The sequence below is a fragment of the Sinocyclocheilus grahami genome, unplaced genomic scaffold, assembly GCF_001515645.1.
Source record: "Sinocyclocheilus grahami isolate Dianchi unplaced genomic scaffold, SAMN03320097.WGS_v1.1 scaffold425.1, whole genome shotgun sequence".
Classification (NCBI taxonomy): Eukaryota; Metazoa; Chordata; class Actinopteri; order Cypriniformes; family Cyprinidae; genus Sinocyclocheilus; species Sinocyclocheilus grahami.
Genome location: NW_015505604.1, coordinates 50,191 through 68,864, shown reverse-complemented (window position 1 = coordinate 68,864; position 18,674 = coordinate 50,191). Strand labels below are relative to the sequence as shown.

General features: G+C 37.9%; 1 protein-coding gene across 1 annotated transcript in view; it reads left to right on the top strand.

The window, feature by feature from the left end:
- LOC107551477 (centrosomal protein of 89 kDa-like) overlaps positions 1 to 18,674 on the top strand; it is a 43,433-nt gene that overhangs the window by 374 nt on the left and 24,385 nt on the right. The window contains exons 2-10 of the mRNA XM_016233084.1: positions 131 to 237; positions 549 to 704; positions 2,144 to 2,324; positions 2,618 to 2,693; positions 3,315 to 3,349; positions 4,138 to 4,195; positions 9,706 to 9,819; positions 11,008 to 11,196; positions 13,139 to 13,281. Of these exons, the coding sequence (XP_016088570.1) occupies positions 131 to 237; positions 549 to 704; positions 2,144 to 2,324; positions 2,618 to 2,693; positions 3,315 to 3,349; positions 4,138 to 4,195; positions 9,706 to 9,819; positions 11,008 to 11,196; positions 13,139 to 13,281 (1,059 nt within the window). The remainder of the gene's footprint in view (positions 1 to 130; positions 238 to 548; positions 705 to 2,143; positions 2,325 to 2,617; positions 2,694 to 3,314; positions 3,350 to 4,137; positions 4,196 to 9,705; positions 9,820 to 11,007; positions 11,197 to 13,138; positions 13,282 to 18,674) is intronic.

The window sequence follows — 18,674 nt, the reverse complement described above, 5'->3', positions numbered from 1 at the left end:
ATAAAAAGACACATTAATTCAGACCTCAGTATTTATTTTCTTAGCAGTGGCACTGGGTTGCTTTACCATGTGTATCCTGTGATGTAGTCGTGTCGTAAATGTAATCCTGTGTGTTGTTGTGGTTGTTTAGCGGAATATAGCTCATGGCTTGATCCCTGCTGCCACCATTGCCCCCAGACCTGCTGTTCCCCGCACTCCTCCCCCACGAAGCCCCAACCCCTCTCCAGAGAGACCCAGGTAACGTTATACTCACATACCATATACTAGGGTGACCATACGTGCCATTTTCCCAGGACGCGTCCTGGCAAGGATTTCTATATTGAAAAATGGCACGCATGGTCACCCTACCATATACCTATCCATTCATATCACTTTTGTTCTCCTCCATCATCTCTCAATGCAGTTATGCTCTTGAGAATCTCACTCATCATTTGCCATAATGTTTTTATACAACCAATTTAGCTGTTTTAGGATTATTGTTCCAATATCTTTACACTTTTTAAAAAAAAAATCTGTAAACCTTGTAATCTCTCTGATAACTGTCACAGGTCTGCCTTGGCAGCTGCCATATTATCTTCCTCCCTGACGGGCCGTACTGTTGCCATTCCTCCTCCACGCCAAAGGTCTTACTCTGAGAGTGATCGTTCACGTGCAGACAGCCAAACTGGCTTTGAGCCCTATGCTGCCACGGCACGTTATACCAGGTATTATAGTGCACTGTTTCATTGACCTTGATCAGGGATCCCTAACCTTTTATTTTGTGGGTGGGCCGCCTTTGACATTTACTTAAAGAACCCCTGAAAGTTAATATTTCAGTAATCTGCATGTTCATGGTTCTCTGATGTTGGTTAAAAAATTATCACATGACATGGAGATAAACAAATATTTATTTATTTTTGTAAGTGTTTTATCCTGGGGCCTGTTTCATAAAACAAGTTTACCAAATAAGCCAGGCTTATTTCAGTTAGTCTGACTTATTTTGAACCAAATCAACTGACAATAATCAGACTAGCTGAAATAAACCTGGCTTATTTGGTCAACTTGTTTTATGAAACAGGCACCTGATTGCTTTTATTTAAACTTATTTATGCATTTTAATTGTACATTTTTAGCATTTAATTGGTTTAATTAATCACATCCCCTTGCCGTCCCCTCACAAACCACAGTCTGGGAAACCTTGACCTAAATAAACCAGTCTTCCTTTACTTTTTTAGAGGAATAGTTCACCTAGAAATGAAAATTTTAGTGAATTTTCATGGTGAACATGATTAACAACAATGATTTTATGTTGTGATCAGAATGATATTAATGTAAGGAAAATTTGTAATACTGACCCTCAAGTCATTCTAAACCCATATGACTTACTTTCTTTAATGAAATACAAAATATTTTTTTTCTTAAAAAAAGAAAACTGTGCCCTTTTCAATGTATGAAAGTGAATGAGGACTCAGAAATGGTGAAAAAGCAACATAAAGTTCTTGTAAAAGACTGTGACTTGAGAAGACTTGAAAATGAGTTGTGTTCTATATTCCAAATCTTCTGAAGCCATACGATAGCTTGTGAAGAACAGACCCATATTTAAGTTGTTATTCACTCGTTATTCTCACCTTGGCGGGTTCATGAGTTTATGAGATAAGTAGTCAGATCTTTTCAATGAACTGATCAGTTAAATGTCAGTCTGCCTGTCACACAAAGCTATCATATGACTTCAGATGACTTGAAAAATAGTGAATTAGTCATATGGACCACTTTTATGATACTTCTTTATTATCATTTTTGAAGTTTGAAAGCAACTAGTTTAGTCTTCTGTAATCCTTATGTGTTTCATGGAGGAGAGAACATTATAATGACACAAACTAACCCTTTAAGTAAGTCTGAAAGCACAATCGTTATTATTACACCAGAATGTCTTATAATCAGGGTAACACAGCAGGTTGCAATGATTGTAAGTGTATAGGCATTGTTGGTTCAGCAGGAGGCAAAGTTTACTTACACGTTTAATCTTAGGTCTGAATGCCTCTCCATGATACAGATACGTGTTACAGATAGCGGTTTAAACAGCATTAGCTGGTCATCACATTTTATGCAATTGAAGTATGTCAGCTTAAAAATGTAAAATAATGTATTTGCTCTCTCACCTTAGAGACACCTGGCCAGACTCAGGAAGACCCTCTGTGCCTTCCCCAGGATATTCTGATGATGACGAAGGTGATGACAGTGATGAGGTGGAGGGAGATGAAGATCATGTATATCAGTCCCTTGAGAGACAGAGCAGAGCTGATGACATAAATGTTGTTTACGCCGTGCCATTAAAACACAGGAAGGTACAGTCGTGTGTGTTTGTTTGGCTGGGTCTGTGTGTGGAGTGCTTTGTCCTGTTAAGCTTTTGATGCATTTACTAATATTCACCATGAGGTGGCGCTTCTGATTCATTCAAATCCTGCTCTAAATATGAAACCTAGTCTGAGATCATAAAGAAATTAAATAATTAAAATCTGATTCAATAGTTTTCTGATAGCTTGTGGCATTTAACCACCCCCTACCCTGCATTTATGCTCATTAAAATATATTATGTATGTGTGTATGTGTTAACTGGCTGAATGAATCTCTCTGTCAGGGCGAGACTAATTCAGACGTTGATGAAGAGATCGAAGACTCTGCATTTGATATTGTGTCTCCCCTACAGACTGAAGGTTAGAAGTAACAAAGAGTGTTAAAATATATTTATATTGAAAGTCTTTTATGCTCAACAAAGCTGCATTTATTTGATCAAAAATGCAACAAAATAGTAATATAGTGAAATGCTGAAATTACTGAAACTCTGCTTTCTCTTTGAATACATTGAATACAAAATGTAATTTATCCCTGTGATGGAAAAGCTGAATTTTCAGCAGCCATTACTTCAGTCTTGGGTGTCACATGATACTTAAGGAATCAATCTAAAATTAATTTGATGTTGTGATGAACTCATATAAATTTTTTCAGGAGTCATTGATGAATAGAAAGTTAAAAAAGAGTATTTATTCAAAACAAAAAATCTTTTGTAACAATTTTAAAGACTGCTGTTGCATTTGATCAATTAAATACATCTTTGCTGAATTAAAGTATTCATTTCTATTTTCTAATAAAAATCGTTCTGACCTCAAACCTTTGAACAGTAGACAGTTTTAAATATTTAAATATTTAAACAGTTTGCATATTCAGTTTTAAATATTAATGTCTCACATCTTACTCTCATAACAATTTTATTGACTTTGAGAGCCTTGGCAATTTTGCAGCTTGATGGCTATAATTAATAAAATGTTGTATTGCAGAGGAAATTGTGGTTCAGGAAGAAGCAGCTAAAATGGTAAGATAACCTCTCTCTTCACATCAGCTGTAATGAGAACCTGGAGTCATTATTTTGATTAAGTTAATTCAGGGTTCAAAGCTAAATTTTTAACACTGCTGTAGGAACGTCAATTATGTTGTGGATTGGTCTGACTCTGGACTAAAGGTCATTCTGCCCCAGGGCTCAACAAATTCTCTAAAGACAGGGGAAAAATGACCCTGGCATGAAAGGCTGAGGTTAAGGGCACAAAGGTTGTTATCAGTGAAAGAATATGAATGAAAATCAAAAGATGAAAGAGACAGTTGGAAGGTGTTTAGACTGGGTGGGAACATGAGAGAGAGTTTATTAATAAACTCAGCTATTTCTGACAAGAGAGACTATCATAACCATTCTGATTCACTATTCAGTATGTGGCTCTCTGGTATGACAGCTATTACATCTGTACATTCTCACACACACACACACACACACACACACACACACACACACCATGTGAACCTGTGCTCGGTTAATATGCAGACACACGTACGCACATGCACACTGACCAGCCCCTTGCTGTCTCATAACTCTGTGTTGTCAGATCTGAATGCTACCATTCCTGTAGGTGCTTTGAGACCTTTACCAGAGGATCTGTAATCTCATCTCTTAATGAGGAAAATTGCTGAGATGAACTGCCTCTAATGAGCAAGCACAGTGCACTTTTCACTATTAGATATACTTAATAATGCAATCTACCTTCAGTCTGTGGTCTTTGATATTCTGCAGTAAGAACCCTTTAATCAGTTAACTTCCCTCTGTCTCCATAGCAGCCATCATCGCTACGACAACCAGGATCAGGCTCTCCTGGGAGCATGGCATCTCCAGGTACTTCCCCTGTCTGCCATACATTATAAATCACAAAAGCTGAACTCGACATGTGCAATGTCACCTGTGCTAATTTCAGAATCTTTTTGTCAGTTAGTGTGAAACGTGCCCCCTTTTTAGGAATCCTCAAGGCTTTGAAAGAAAAGCATCATTTCTGTTTAATTTTGACAGAGAGCAAATTAAGGACAATGTGAACACCTAATTGATGTCAAATTTATTCAGGCACGGCTTTCAACAGCCTGGAGACAAATGAAGTGGTTACTGTGTGATACATTTGTGAGAGGCTCATTGAAGTTTCCTGAAGGAAAAAAAACAGAATAAAGCCACTGCCAGTTTAACAAACATCTTCTCATTCAGCTCCTCTCACAAGCTTATTGTTGTCAGCAATGAGATATGAGAGAGATGAGGCTATAACCATAATGACTATGAGGACAGAGACTGGAATTACCTTGACATTTGTCTTGATATATTCCGTGCTTCTCCTCTTCCTCCACTGCATTAATTTTGTTTCTTTTTATTGTTAATATAGTGGTGACAGTAAAGCGTTTTAAAACTTACTCCTAAAGAGGAAATTGCTATTAGTTATTTAAAATTTTTTAATGTATACAGTATGTGCTGTGTTGGCAACACGATTATTAGCGTTGAAAGACATCAACTGTGCATTACACTGCCAAATGCAAGATATGTATATATTTCACTTGTTTAAGCAGACAATTATTTTTTTTGTAAGCCAGTTAGTGGAACTCTTGCTTTTGGACGAAAAAAGAATACACACAATGCAAATGATGCACATTCTGAAGGTGTGTAGTGTGCACACTTTACCAGGCATGCTACATGTGTCATGTTGGCATTCGATTCGTTCAAAATCTAAAAATAATTTACTCAAAAATCAAGTGGAATTTATTTGAACCATGTGGAACAGGTTTTGTGGTGGTGATAACGCTCAGACTTTGAAGCTGCCCGAATTTAAAATTTAAAATTTTCAAATCTGATGGCTCTTCTTGTTCTTCAATGCCTGTGGCATTATAGGACAACAAAGTGTCCACTCTTTGCACACTTAAAGGCATAGTTTACTTAAAAAAAATACTTTTAAAAAAAGTAGTTATTTACTCACCCTGGTGTTATTCTAATGCCCTATGCTCTTCTTTTTTGAAGAGAGGGAGATTAAAAAAAAATACCCTGCCCGTGCTTGTCCATTTAATGGCAGTAAATAGCGACAAGCTTCAAATGTGATCACAGAATGATCCCATGTGAATCGTGTCATATTTTTCAAGTGCTCTGCCTGAATGCAATAGGGAAACAAACTGAAATGTAATTTATTATTTAAAGAAAATCCTGACCTTGGCCATTGGTCTGCTGTGCACGGCTACACATTCATGAGACCGTATTAGTGCCACAGTTTACTTTGGATTGCTAAGGAAAAGCACACAGGTACACTGTTTTAATACATCAAGATTAGTAAAAACACTACACAAACCACATATGTGACCCTGGACCACAAAAGCAGTCTTAAGTCGCTGGGGTATATTTGTAGCAATAGCAATACATTGTATTGGTCAAAATTATAAATTTTTCCTTTATGCCAAAAATCATTAGGATATTAAGGAAAGATTATGTTCCATGAAGTTTTCCACCATAAATATATCAAAACTTCATTTTTGATTAGTAATATGCATTGCTAAGAACTTCATTTGGACAACTTTAAAGGCAGTTTTCTTAGTATTTAGATTTTTTTGCACCCTCAGATTCCAGATTTTCAAATAGTTGTATCTCGGCCAAATATTGTCCTATCCTAACAAACTATGCATCAATGGAAAGCTTATTTATTAAACTTTCAGATGATGTATAAATGATGTATAAAAAATTGACACTTAAGTTTTGTGGTCCTATACCACACTGTGTACATGTCATTTTTGTTTTTCTTCAAACCCTATCGTACACTTCCAGAACACTTGGAATATATGGCACAAGTAGCATAGTAGCATGGGATCATGGGATTACATTTAAGCTGTATGCTATTCACTGCCATTATATGGATGAGTTTTTAAAGTTTTTTTTTTTTTACATTTCCGAATGTTGTTTTTTTAATTGTCAGAAAAAGAAGGAAGGCCATGACTTGTGGGAGTTAAAGGGATAGTTCACCTTCAGTTGCTGTCCCCCATTGACTTCCATTGTATGGAAAAAAACACTATGCAAGTCAATGGGGACCAACTGCAGGTGAACTATTACTTTAATGTTACTTTTCATGTTTCATTATTTTCACAATACATTGTATTCAATACCCAATATATTTGTGTGTTGCAATACACAGTTTTTTTCATATGTTGTTTATATGAAATTACTAATAAATGTTTCATTATATTCATTTATTGGAATTAGCAGTGTTCAGTTGCACTCAAGACGTCAAATGGCAGATCCAAGCAGACCAGCATTAGTTTAGCCTAGTGGAAGAGGATTGCAGGGTGGATTTACCCTCTGAAATAGAGCATGAAACAGCAGGTCTGGGGCTGGGCAGTTGCTGCAAAGTGATCAATGGACTACTGCCAAGCTTTTTATGCACCAGCAGACAATGGCTGTGTCCCCTTTAACAGCAACAGAGACTTCCAGTGAAGGAAGAAATTTGCTGTAGGAGGAGGTGAGGATGACCTTGAGGTCTGATCTAGGTCTGAGATGTCAGAGGCGCAGACAAAATCTTGTCTGTGTTTGTAATGTTAGAGACCGAAGACACAGACAGATCAAGGAGAATTAAATCTAGATTAGAAGCAAGGATGATACAGCTCCACTAGGAGTCACAAAGTGGGCTTTTCAGCTCCATATTAAATTTTAAGCCTTGTGAGAGTCAAGCAAAATGTCTTCAGAAAGGATGTTTGACATGATGTAATATAGTTTTTATGGCAGTCTGTCGTATAATTCCCTCCTTCAGTGAGATCTTAATAATGTACAGGATAGGGTCACTCTTTAGTTAAGAAATAAAAAATTCTGTTGTCATTTACTCAAGTCCCCTCATGTCGTTATGACTTTACTTTGTGTAACTGCAAAAGAATGTCAATTTTTTCATGGCTGGATCAGCATGATTTGTGAATGAATCCTTTCAGTTCAGATCAGTTTTTTTAAACAGATCAAGCTAATTATTTTAAAACACAACAAAACTATTCATTTTGATTAAATTGCAGACTGATTATCACAACTTCTCTAATGAATGTACCAAGGACAGCTAGAGTCATTTTTTAGTGAATAACAACAGTCACACGGAGTGACAAGTATGACTTCAGAAGACTTGGAAAACTTTACTCAAACCTAAATGAACCACTGTTATTAGGATACTTTAGGGTGCTTTTGTATCCTTTCTGAAGATTCATCCTTGAAAGCATTAATTCCCCATTAATTAAAAATTGCATGCATAAAATGACCTGTAAATTTTTTCCCGAATTTCTCCTTTTGTGCTAAATGAAAAAAACAGGGGTTTAGAGCTGCATGAGGGTGATTTTTTTTTCATGCTTGAATGAATTCCTTAAATAATGGAGAAGTGGTCTGAGAAAAGGTCAGCTAGCTGATTGACAAAGTAGTCAACATCCGTATTTCATTCAAAGTAGGTTATGAAGACCTCAGCGGTCAGAGAGCATGGAAGAGGGTGGGAAGTGGTTAGTGGAGGGATGGAAAATGATTTGTTTGGGATGGATTCACATATGCTAATTGTGGGATGATAGTAGGCTCTGCACATTGTATGTTTTCTTCCATTTCTTCCCTGATCCATGCATTTTGTGGTGGTTTTCTGATTTCCAAGGACTTGAAGTGAACCAGCAAGAGAGTTCTGAAACAAAGTACTCGACAACAGGTTTAAGTGACTAGTGTTTGGGGGGAAGGATACAGCTTTTAGAAGTGTCAACAGAACTAGTCCGAGGAAGTGATTGAAGCAGGTGAGAAGCCTAGAGGATTTCACTGAAGCTGTCTGTGGATGGGAGAGTGGAAGATGTGAGATTCAAGTTTAATCAGACAAATGAAAGGTATGAGAGTAGTATGATGTTTCCATCACCCTGTTTTAATATGCATTTTGAGGTATCACATCAGAAACAAGTGATGGAAACGTCCCTGTGAAAAAGTTGTTATGCTCGCTTGAGGTGGTTTTTGTCTTTGCGAAAAAGGGTTAATGTGAATAATGGGAGATGGAAATGCATTTGTTGAATAAATTCTTCCATGTGCATCAAGAAAGTCATGTGACTTTGTGCATAACCTGACTAACCAGCGGACCAATCTTGCTGCACAGGATCCGAAATGCCCGAGAAAGGTCTGTTGTCAAAGTATTTCTGTATTATTGCCTCCCAGAACTGTTATGCGACTGCGTTCCCAAACAGCAGGCATCCACGACAGCAATGACCGCATTCATTGTGTTTCATCTGCTCACTCTTGAGGCACAAGTCATTTTATTATGAAAATTATTACCTATTATAGTGGCTTCTCCCACTTTTCTTAGTGATATTTAGTGCCAGTTTATCAGAAAGTGACAATTTTGTTCTTTTTGACTCGGATGGAAATGTTTTATGCGACTTTTGTGCACAAGTTAATTCGCAACTTTGTATGGAAACCCGGCTTATGAGGTTGGTTGCCAGCCATGTGTTTTTTGGCAGACAGATTGGTGTGAAAAATTAATGGTATAAGGAGATGTTAAAAATAAACTGGAGTACTGGAAGGTTTATAGATGTTGCCAAATAATAGAAGATCACTGAAAATAATAGAAGCACACTGTCTTCATGAAAGAAGTTGGCTAAGACTGCATTGAGTTTATTAAAGAGACATTCATTATATCTGTGTTCAATAAATATTTGAATATGCAGAAGCATTTCTTGACACAAAAATAAAAATGTACACTACCATTCAAAAGTTTTTTTTGAAAGAAATGAATACTATTGTTCATCAAGGATGAACTAATCAAAGACATTTTATTATTGTTAAAATATTTAAAATAAATGCTGTTCAATTAGACCTTCTGTTCATCAAAGAATTAAGCAGCGCAATTTTCAGCACTGATTATAGTAAGAAGTGTTTCTTGAGCACCATTCTAATATGCTGATTTGATTTCTGAAGGATCATGTAACCTGGAAAGACTGGAGTAATGTCTGCTGAAAACTAATGTGCTATAACAGGAATAAATTACATTTTAAAATATATTAAAATAGAAAACAGTTATTTTAAATTGTAATAATATTTCACAGTGTTACTGTTTTTACTGTGTTTTTGATCAAATAAATGCAGTCTTGGTGAGAACAAGATACTTTTTAAAAAAACGTTTAAAAAAATTCACCAAACGGTATATAAAATGTTTTTTTTATTTTTTTTATTTAGATGATGGACTACCATCATTAACAACTCATTTACTCACTCACTTAATTATCACGCTCTAATTCTGTTGTACAATTTTGCTCATTTATTTGCCCAATCAATTTATCACTTTTCTACTACTACCTCACTCACCTCCTTGTTTTATAAATGTTTTTTCATTTTGTTCTTGTCAGAGCTAAATGATGACTGGAGCGCTCAGTCTCACAAATCAGTGAATACTTCAAAAAGGAAGACCTCACGGATGAAGGAGAGTCCAGTGAGAGGGAAAGAGAGAGACATCAGTCCAGGTGAGGGGGCATGAACTCTACTCTGTGACCTTTCCAGCTTTTTTGTCTTTCCAATTAATCATTTTGGAGCTAAAATCTTCTGGTAAAGTCATGGTAAAGTAATTGTAATGCATGGCCCGGAGTGGCTTAATGCTTCATTTAGATGTTCAATAAACAATTAAATGTTTTACTGGCTATTTTACTGCTTAGAACCAGACACATCCCACCAGATTTATCTAGATTGTCAGGACAATTCTAGGTAAAGACTAGAGCACAAAGACTAATGAAAGAAACAAATTAACTAGATCTCATTAGTTCTATAAGTTATTTAATAATATTAAGCTTGTTTGTGTCTAATTTTGTTTATGCTGCTTATTTTCATGAAAATATAGTATCAGACAGAGTGTGTATTTTAATCTGTGGTAATGTGATAAGGCTGACATTAAGATCAGCCAGACTAATAGAATGAATATATTGAGGAATCTCAACAGACTGTACAGCGCCAGACTCATTAATGTGTATTAGGACTAAACAGATGGTCATAAACACGTTGTACTGTTTTACATCAAATGGAATTAATATCATACGAGTCTCGTACCAGCAGGGATTGTAGGTGGGGGGAGTGAATGTACAGCGCTCTCTCCCACCTTCAATACCACGACTGAGGTGCTCTTGAGCAAGGCACCGAACCCACAACTGCTCCCCGGGCACCGCAGCAAAAAATGGCTGCCCACTGCTCTGGGTGTGTGTTCACGGTGTGTGTGTGTTCACTGCTGTGTGTGTGCACTTTGGATGGGATAAATGCAGAGCACTAATTCCGAGTATGGGTCACCAAACTTGGCCACATGTCACGTCACTTTCACTTTCACTTTTTTCATAATCATAAATCCAAAAAAGAAAATCAGTCTGATTAGGAAATTACCTTCACGTGAAACCTTTACATACTGCTGTCTTCTCCTTCATTTCTCTTCTGTCACATTTTCATTTGTTTGTGTCCTGCTGTTTTCTTTCAATGCAATTCTTCTCTGCTGTCCTGTCTTTGCATTTTGTGCTCTTGTTGGTGGTGTGTTGTTGTGCTGTTTTGTTTTATACTGTTAAAAATTATCTTTTCATATTCGTGTGTAATGTATTTGCTTTTCTGTGCTATGGTTTTTATTCTGTGTGTGGCTATGCCGTGTTTTGCCCTGCCCTGTGTGCTGTGTGGTGCAGAGGCCAGTGAAGTGTTGCGCAGTACGCTAGAGGTGCAGGAAGCACTTGTAAAGGAGCTGAGGGAGCAGACTCAAATTCTGGCCCAAGAGAAAGAGACGCTGGAGAAGAGATGTTTACAACAGAGTCAGCACATAGAGCATCTCCGGCAGGAGCTCTGCCGCTCTCACACAGAGAGAGGAAACTCCACAGGTGCCTCCTCACTCGCTACAATACATCCCACAGCACTAACAGAGCCTATCCAACATTAAAGGGATCGTTCCCCCAAAAATGAAAATTCTGTCATCATTTACTTACTGTCATATCCATATGAATTTGTCTCTTCTGCGGGAGGTGAATGTTTGAAGAATATTCTGGCCACTTTTTCATTATAATGTAATAAAATGAATGAAGACTGGGGCCGTAAAATCACAGTTTTTGTATGACCTCAGATGACTTTGGATTATACTTGTATGGACCATTTGAATTATGCTTTTATAAAATGTTAATGGTAGTTTTGTGTCCTTTTCGAAGCTTGAATGCTCCAGTCACCATCCATTGAACACTAAGCGTTACTTGCACAGTCTTCATAAATGATCCTTTTTAAGGGAAAAAATACATACAGGTTTTGGAATAGCATGAGGAAGAGTAAACAATGACAGAATTTTCATTTTTGGGTGACCTATGCCTTTAAGCAACGTACTGTGGAACAAAATCTACATTTCAAATAGGCATAATCTTCAACATATGCCTACTTCATTTCAAGCAGTGTTTTGAGCAGTAATTTTTGACAACTGAGCTGTAAAGTCAATTAAACAACCCATTTTTAATGAGACTTGTGCTTTTTTCATACTCAGTGGCCCTTTTATTTGGTACAACTTTCTAATTCTGGGTAGGATCTCTAGAACAGCCGGCTTGCTTGTTATTGGTCCCATATGATAGTATTACACAACTACTGATGATTTGTCAGCTGCACATTCAGGCATATTTTTACACCATTTTTTGTGAATAGTGTCAAGAAACTGGGAGGTCAGCAGTTTCTGAGATACTGAATCCTGAATTCCTCAGTCAAATTCACTTAGATCACATTTCTTCCCTGATCCGTGCTTGGGTTTGGACAAACTCTGAAACTTTTGAAAACGCTTGCATGCTTTGATTGCTGCCCTATCATTATCTGATAAGTTATTTGCATTAACCAGCAGGTGTACACGTGTACCTAATAAAGTAGACACTTATACTACAATCATTTTATGTCTCAGGGTTGATTTTTATTAAATTCAATAGATTTCAACTTTTTGTCTTTAAAACTGTTTAGCATCGCTTCATTATTCATTTGACGTTTTTTCGAAATACCTTTTATACTTAGATTTTATTATTTTACCATTGTCCCAGACTCAGACTTTCTAAAATATGAAAAAACATAAAAAATGATTAAAATGGCATCCTGAAGAAGACCTTCCTCTAAATGTGAGTGCAGCCCATTTATTCAAAATTCATGGGTCTATTATAAGTCAGCTGTGCTTGAATAAAGGTTTTTCATGCTGAATCCTAATGCTCCCAATCTTAATGTTCACACAGCTGTCTTTCAGTTGTGGCATCATTCCCATCACAACCGACAATTTATCCCCTAGTAACATTTTTCCCAAAAAATTGTCTACCTGGTTACCAAGGAGACAACAGTGTCAGTGAAGAGATGATTTAGGAGACATTTGATGTGTGCAGAAAACAAAATAAAGCAAAATAAAACCAGGAGAAATATAACTTCTGAACATACTATGTAAAATAATAATAATAATAATAAACGTATATATATATATATATATATATATATATATAATGAAATTAGCTTTAAGGCAAATTAGCCTTAGGATATAATTTCCAACATAAAATGAATAGTGATTTTGAGATGTGCCAGAAATTATGCTTGATCATGCCTGTTCAGGTAAGAAAAAATTAATTTATATAATTCTCCCATGATACATGTACATACATTTCTAAAAGTCTAGAAGACCCAAAGTGCCCATAGTAGAAGAAACACCCATATATGTATATATTTCTGGGTGGGAGTTTTTAAAATAAAAAAATTCTGGATTAGTTGTGTGTGGTTTTGCATAAATCAGCTCTGATCTAACTATGTGCAGTTGTGTGTGTATAGGTGAGAGCTTTGAGTTACAGAATCTGAGGCAGCAAGCTCAGGAGCTGGTGGATGAGAATGATGGGCTGAAGATGACAGCTCACCGTCTCAATGTGGAGCTCAGCAGATACCAGGCCAGATTCCGACCACTCACCAAGGACGAGGTAAAATAGCCCACTGTACACCATTTTCAGAGACAGGTTGGAAAGCATTTTAAAGACAGGTCTATAGGCTCAAACCCAGCACTACATTAAAAGAGTCAGGAGTTTTGAAATGTTAGACTTTTCGAAAAGGTACAGTGAACATTCCCTCCCCTCAGCTATACATAAATATCAATGTATATGTAATGGATGGAGGATCTGAATTTTCTAGCTTTGCGTAAGTTAGAAGTAGGAAAGTAAGAGTTACTCTGTAGGAAGAGGAGAGAGCTACTATTCTACAAATGCACTTTTAAGTGCTTGCAAAACAATATGTGTGGTGCTTTCACATTCTGTGGAAAGAAACATGTCACACAGACTTTAATTAAAATTCTGGAGATGATTCGGTGAAATGATAAATGTTTGAGTTCATGTACAGGACATTATATCTGCAGTCTCGCTTGCCTTATCCTCTGTTTTGATGCGAGAGATCAGTGCTCTGTGATAACTGAAGTTAATTGCTGCATATCTGCATAGACTGATTCTGGAAGGCTGCTGGGAACTATTGTTCAATTTTCTTCATAACTGATGAAAAAGGAATCGGCTCTCAGAATTTTAGTAGTATATGGCACTGTCTCCTTTCAGTCTTGCAGGGTGTGATTAGCTGACACCACAGTAATGATATGCAGCTCTTCCTTTCATCTCCCACATCCTGTTTAATGCAGAGATGATAGTTTGCAGGGTATTATAATTTCAAAGGAGCATTAGCCAGCGAGAGGTTGAGATCAGATCTGTGTGCGCGCGTGAAATGAGAGATTGTTTCTGCTTTACCCTTGCATGCTGCTTGTCTTAGCCTTATGAACACATTAATCTTCTAGCGCCTCTGAGATGGTGGGCAGCTGAGACACTTCCAAAAATGATGTAGACCTTTATTTAACCGTATCACTATTAACGCTTTGGTGTCAAAGTTATTTAAATATGCTGGGATTTGCATGTAGGAGCATACTATTGGAAAGAGCCCTGTAACTAATAAATTGAGTTGTTGTAAGTTTTATGAGCCTTTATGCAGTGAATAATAAGTGGAAAGCACTCAGAGGAACTGCATAACAGCTTCTTTAAGAAAGCCTCAGAAGAGTTTGACAGCCTGAAAGCACCGTGACCTCTTTGCCGTCCATCTTTGAAGGATCAAAGATCTCAGATTTGTCCCGCTGGTGTCATTTTATTAAGGAGGAAGTGCCGGATTAAGCTTATTTCATATTGATGAGGGCTGTCTGAACTTTGAGACTGTCTGGCTCGCTGGTTCACTGAGAGAATGGCTCTACTGATTGCTCAGATACTTCAGTGTAATATATTAATCTGCTTTTCATTCATCTGTACAGTATTCCGATGCCTGTCATGCTCCTCATTTAAAGATGAGCTTAGGGCTAACAGTCCTTAACCACAATAAATTAGAGATCTGCTGATCACAGAACTGAAGCTTTCCTTAAATATTCCAATTCCCATTTTCACCTCAGGAGGTTTTGGTTAATATTTTCCATTTAAAAAATGATCATATCAGTTCTGTTCATTTAGTGCGATTGAACATTCGACTGTTCTCGATTCTTGAACTCTGGTTGTTAAAAGACTGACTTTAATTTGAGCACTGGTGTATGGTTGGGCAGATGCGAGCGGAGAGAGGAGACAATCTGCAGGCTAAATATACTCTGTCACTTTAGTTTCAGGTCAGTAGCCTGGATCTCACTCTCACTCTCTCTTCTGCTTTTTCTTTCCCGCTGCCCCTCCTTCCATCTCAGCAGGAATGAAATTTAAGGAAATTTGGTCAGTTGTCACATGGGCTTTAGTTAAAGAAGACACAGACACATGCTGCACTTCTGAAACTAGGCTCTCTCCGTCTTCTTCTCTCTCCATCCACCAGCCTTTGCTTTTTACAGTACTGTTGATTGCTTCCCTTTCTAGCCTTAAGTGGATCAGTGTAACGCTGAATGTGTCTGAACACTCTGTTGAGGGAGCGGGCCGCAGGAAGCGTGCACTGGAGGGCTGCTGGAGTGATTAGGGCAGTGGTGTGTGATGTGATTGAGTCATTAAGTCTGGGGACTCTCAGCAGTGTTACTTTTACTCTTAATTAGAGATAAAAAGTACATTGCACACAGGATCACGCAGCACTTTGCAAATAAAATTATTTTAGGATAAGTAGCATTTTAAAAACTGTATAAAGAATGACTTTTTCTAATGAATTTAATGACCTATAATTAAGTTTCATTGTAACAAAGTTTAAAGGGGTCATATGATGCGATTTCAAGTTTTCCTTTCTCTTTGGAGTGTTACAAGCTCTTGGTGCATAAAGAAGATCTGTAAAGTTGCAAAGACTAAAGTCTCAAATCCAAAGATATATTCTTTATAAAAGTTAAGAGTCAACCACGCCTATCTAAAACGGTTCATTCTAACACACCCCACATGTCTACGTCACGATGTGGGAAGATTTGCATAATGCCGCCCAAATGTTCACGCAAAGAAAGAAGGCGTAATTTTTATTCTCGCTGTAGTATTGTTGCTGCCGCCATGTTGTGAAGACGCTGTGTTTCGTTGTGAAAGCGAAACTACTTTGTTTGATCTTCCAAAAGAGGACGATATCCACTTCGTCATGCCTAGAGCTGATCCGTGCTGGTCGCTGAGGAAATACATCAACTTAGTGCTGTGGATTGCCGGATCGGCTTTCACCGTGGACGAAGCGGAGTCCAGCCCGGGGTCGTCACATGTGGTTGCCGCTCACTCCGCCGGCCTCCGCTCACTCTAGCCCGCCGTGTGTGATGCTGTGTGTTTTTGTTGTGAAAGTGAAACGACTTTGTTTGGCCTTCCAAAAGAGGACACGACTAGAAATCAGTGGTTAAGTTGTCTTTACAACACTGTTCCAGAACAGTTCAACCCAAATATTCAGATGTGTGCAGCACATTTTATGGACGACTGTTTCCTGATCCTGGGAGAGTAGACTACAATGCCGGCTGTTCTGACTCACCGACTGTAAGTACGTTTTTTATATTTAAAGTATTTGCCACTGATGAGTCAAACGCGAGTTTTGAGCAGTGTAGAATAGCACTTGTTGTTTGTCATTTCTCCGATCACAAATGCAGACATGGTTTTATGTTTACACGGCGTGATGCGGTGCAACGCGTAAAAAGACAGTATAAGTCATTATAATTCATAATTATGTCTCCACTGGATGCAGCAAATGCCTCGTTTATGATGGGTTTTAATGTTTTTGTCTTGTCGCTCCGGCCTGACAGGGCATCACAGTATGGTAAGGGGCGTAACATTTCCGTCACACACTTGAGGTATTCGGCCAATCACAACGCACTGGATAGCTGGCTAATCAGAGCACACCTCGCTTTTCAAACCGATGAGCTTTGTAAAAATCGATGTGTTTCAGAAAGGTGGGGCATAGAGGAGAAAAAATTATGTACAGTATGTGGAAAATAATGTGTTTTTTGTACCTTAAACCGTATAAACACATTTCATTACACCAAATACACAAAATAATGTTCTTTTTAGCAACATCATATGACCCCTTTAATATATAGTTAATATAATATCACCTGCTTTTTGTTGATGTCTTTGTGCAAAAATGAAATGGTTCATGCATTGTGCTTTTGTAACAGTATGTATGAAACTAGCCCACTGCTCCATTCATTATTCACAATAAATTATAATAAATTATTCTCTAAATTATTAATTCCCTAAAATATTTCTTTTTCTAAAATCCAAAAACATAATCTGTTCAGACCTCAACTGAATCCATTCCATGAAAACGTCTCAGGTTACGTATGTAACCCTAGTTCCCTTTCAGTCGGTCACTCTCAGAGCATAAATAATAATAAATTAATTTTAAAAAGAATAAAACCTGCTGACGCCGTAGAAACGAATTGTTAATTCAAATTATATTCAGAGCTCCGTAGTTATTAAATAATTTCAGTTAAACTGTAGACCTAAGCTAACACACAGCTGTATATAGGCCTAAATACAGAACTACAGAGTACAGAAGATATTAGCCTACACCACTTGGATTTTGGAAAACCAGTGCTGGATCCCTCCCGCAAAATCTCCAGCATCCCCAGTGGTTCTTCCAGCGCTGAGCGAGTGTTTTCGGGCACAGCGAATGCTGAAGCCTGACACTTTGTCCAAGCTAATGTTTCTTAAAGTAAATTCTAAAATCCAGTAAACATCAAGAGACGTTTTAATAGACCACAGTTCCCCGCAGTTATGGTCTATTTTAACTTGACACTAGAAAGTGTGTTTCTTTCATTGACGTCAGTTCATAATCCAAGCGTTCTTTAAGTGCATTTTATCTTGCGTGTGCTTTTCACAGGCTTTATAATCCAGGTGTACTTTGTAAAGATCTACACACATTTCATCTCGTGTGTGTGGGCGTTTGTGTATTAATTAGCCTGTTTTGAACTTTCTATTGCACAACAACTGCAGCTATTTTCACGGAAATAAAGTTAACGAAAATCAAATACACTTTTTCAGTTTTTGCATTTTAGGTAGGTTTGCTAAGGTTAGATTCATATATTTAATAAATTTTAATTAATACATTACAATTAATAAAATTAAGAAGAATGAAAGAATTTCACTCTGAAACATGATAATTGCTATTTATCACCATGCTTAATTTTAGACAATAATTCAAGAATTTCGTTACAAACAGTAAACAATTAGGCCTACTAGAGAAATGTTATGCCGGAGTGGGATCTGAGCGGGAATTGGTTCACGGTGATCATGAGCGGAATATTAACAGAGCGCTTGCTTGTGCGGTTAGAGCGACTGAGCGGAGCGCACGTCCATAGAGCGGAAAACATAGCGGAGCGTCACACCGCTCCGCTTCGCTCACATGCTCTGACTGGAATTAGTCAAGTAGTTCACCTGGTTCGAGTCTTCGGGTTTTTCCGAGTCGTTCGTTCATCACGTGACAGCCCCATAAGCTTTAACCAATGCAGTCTGAGCCGGAAAGAAGCACACCACTCCCTCCCCCGGAGGAGGGCCGGGCGGAGAATCTTTTCACCACTGACCTATCGGTCGGTGGTACCCAAATTCTCGACAAAGAACAATTCCTCTATTTCTGGGTCCCCAGAGGGGACGGGGAGTTGTAGACGATCTAGTGACGATCTAGTCTTCCCACTGAATGTCCACCGAAAGGGGCGTGGTTGGCCGCCACAAAGCCTTCTAGGGTGGAGTGGGTCAACCCTGCGGATAAACAGGCCTGCAAGAACTCCAGCGCTGTACCAAACGGGCAGTTAGCTGGGTCAGGCTGGCGGTCTTAGCAGAAATACAGTTTCCTCATAGAGGGAGCTCTGGATGGAGGATAGTCTCAACAACCTCGGTTGAGAGACCGGAAGTTATGAGTTGTGCCTCCTCAGAGGCCACACCCA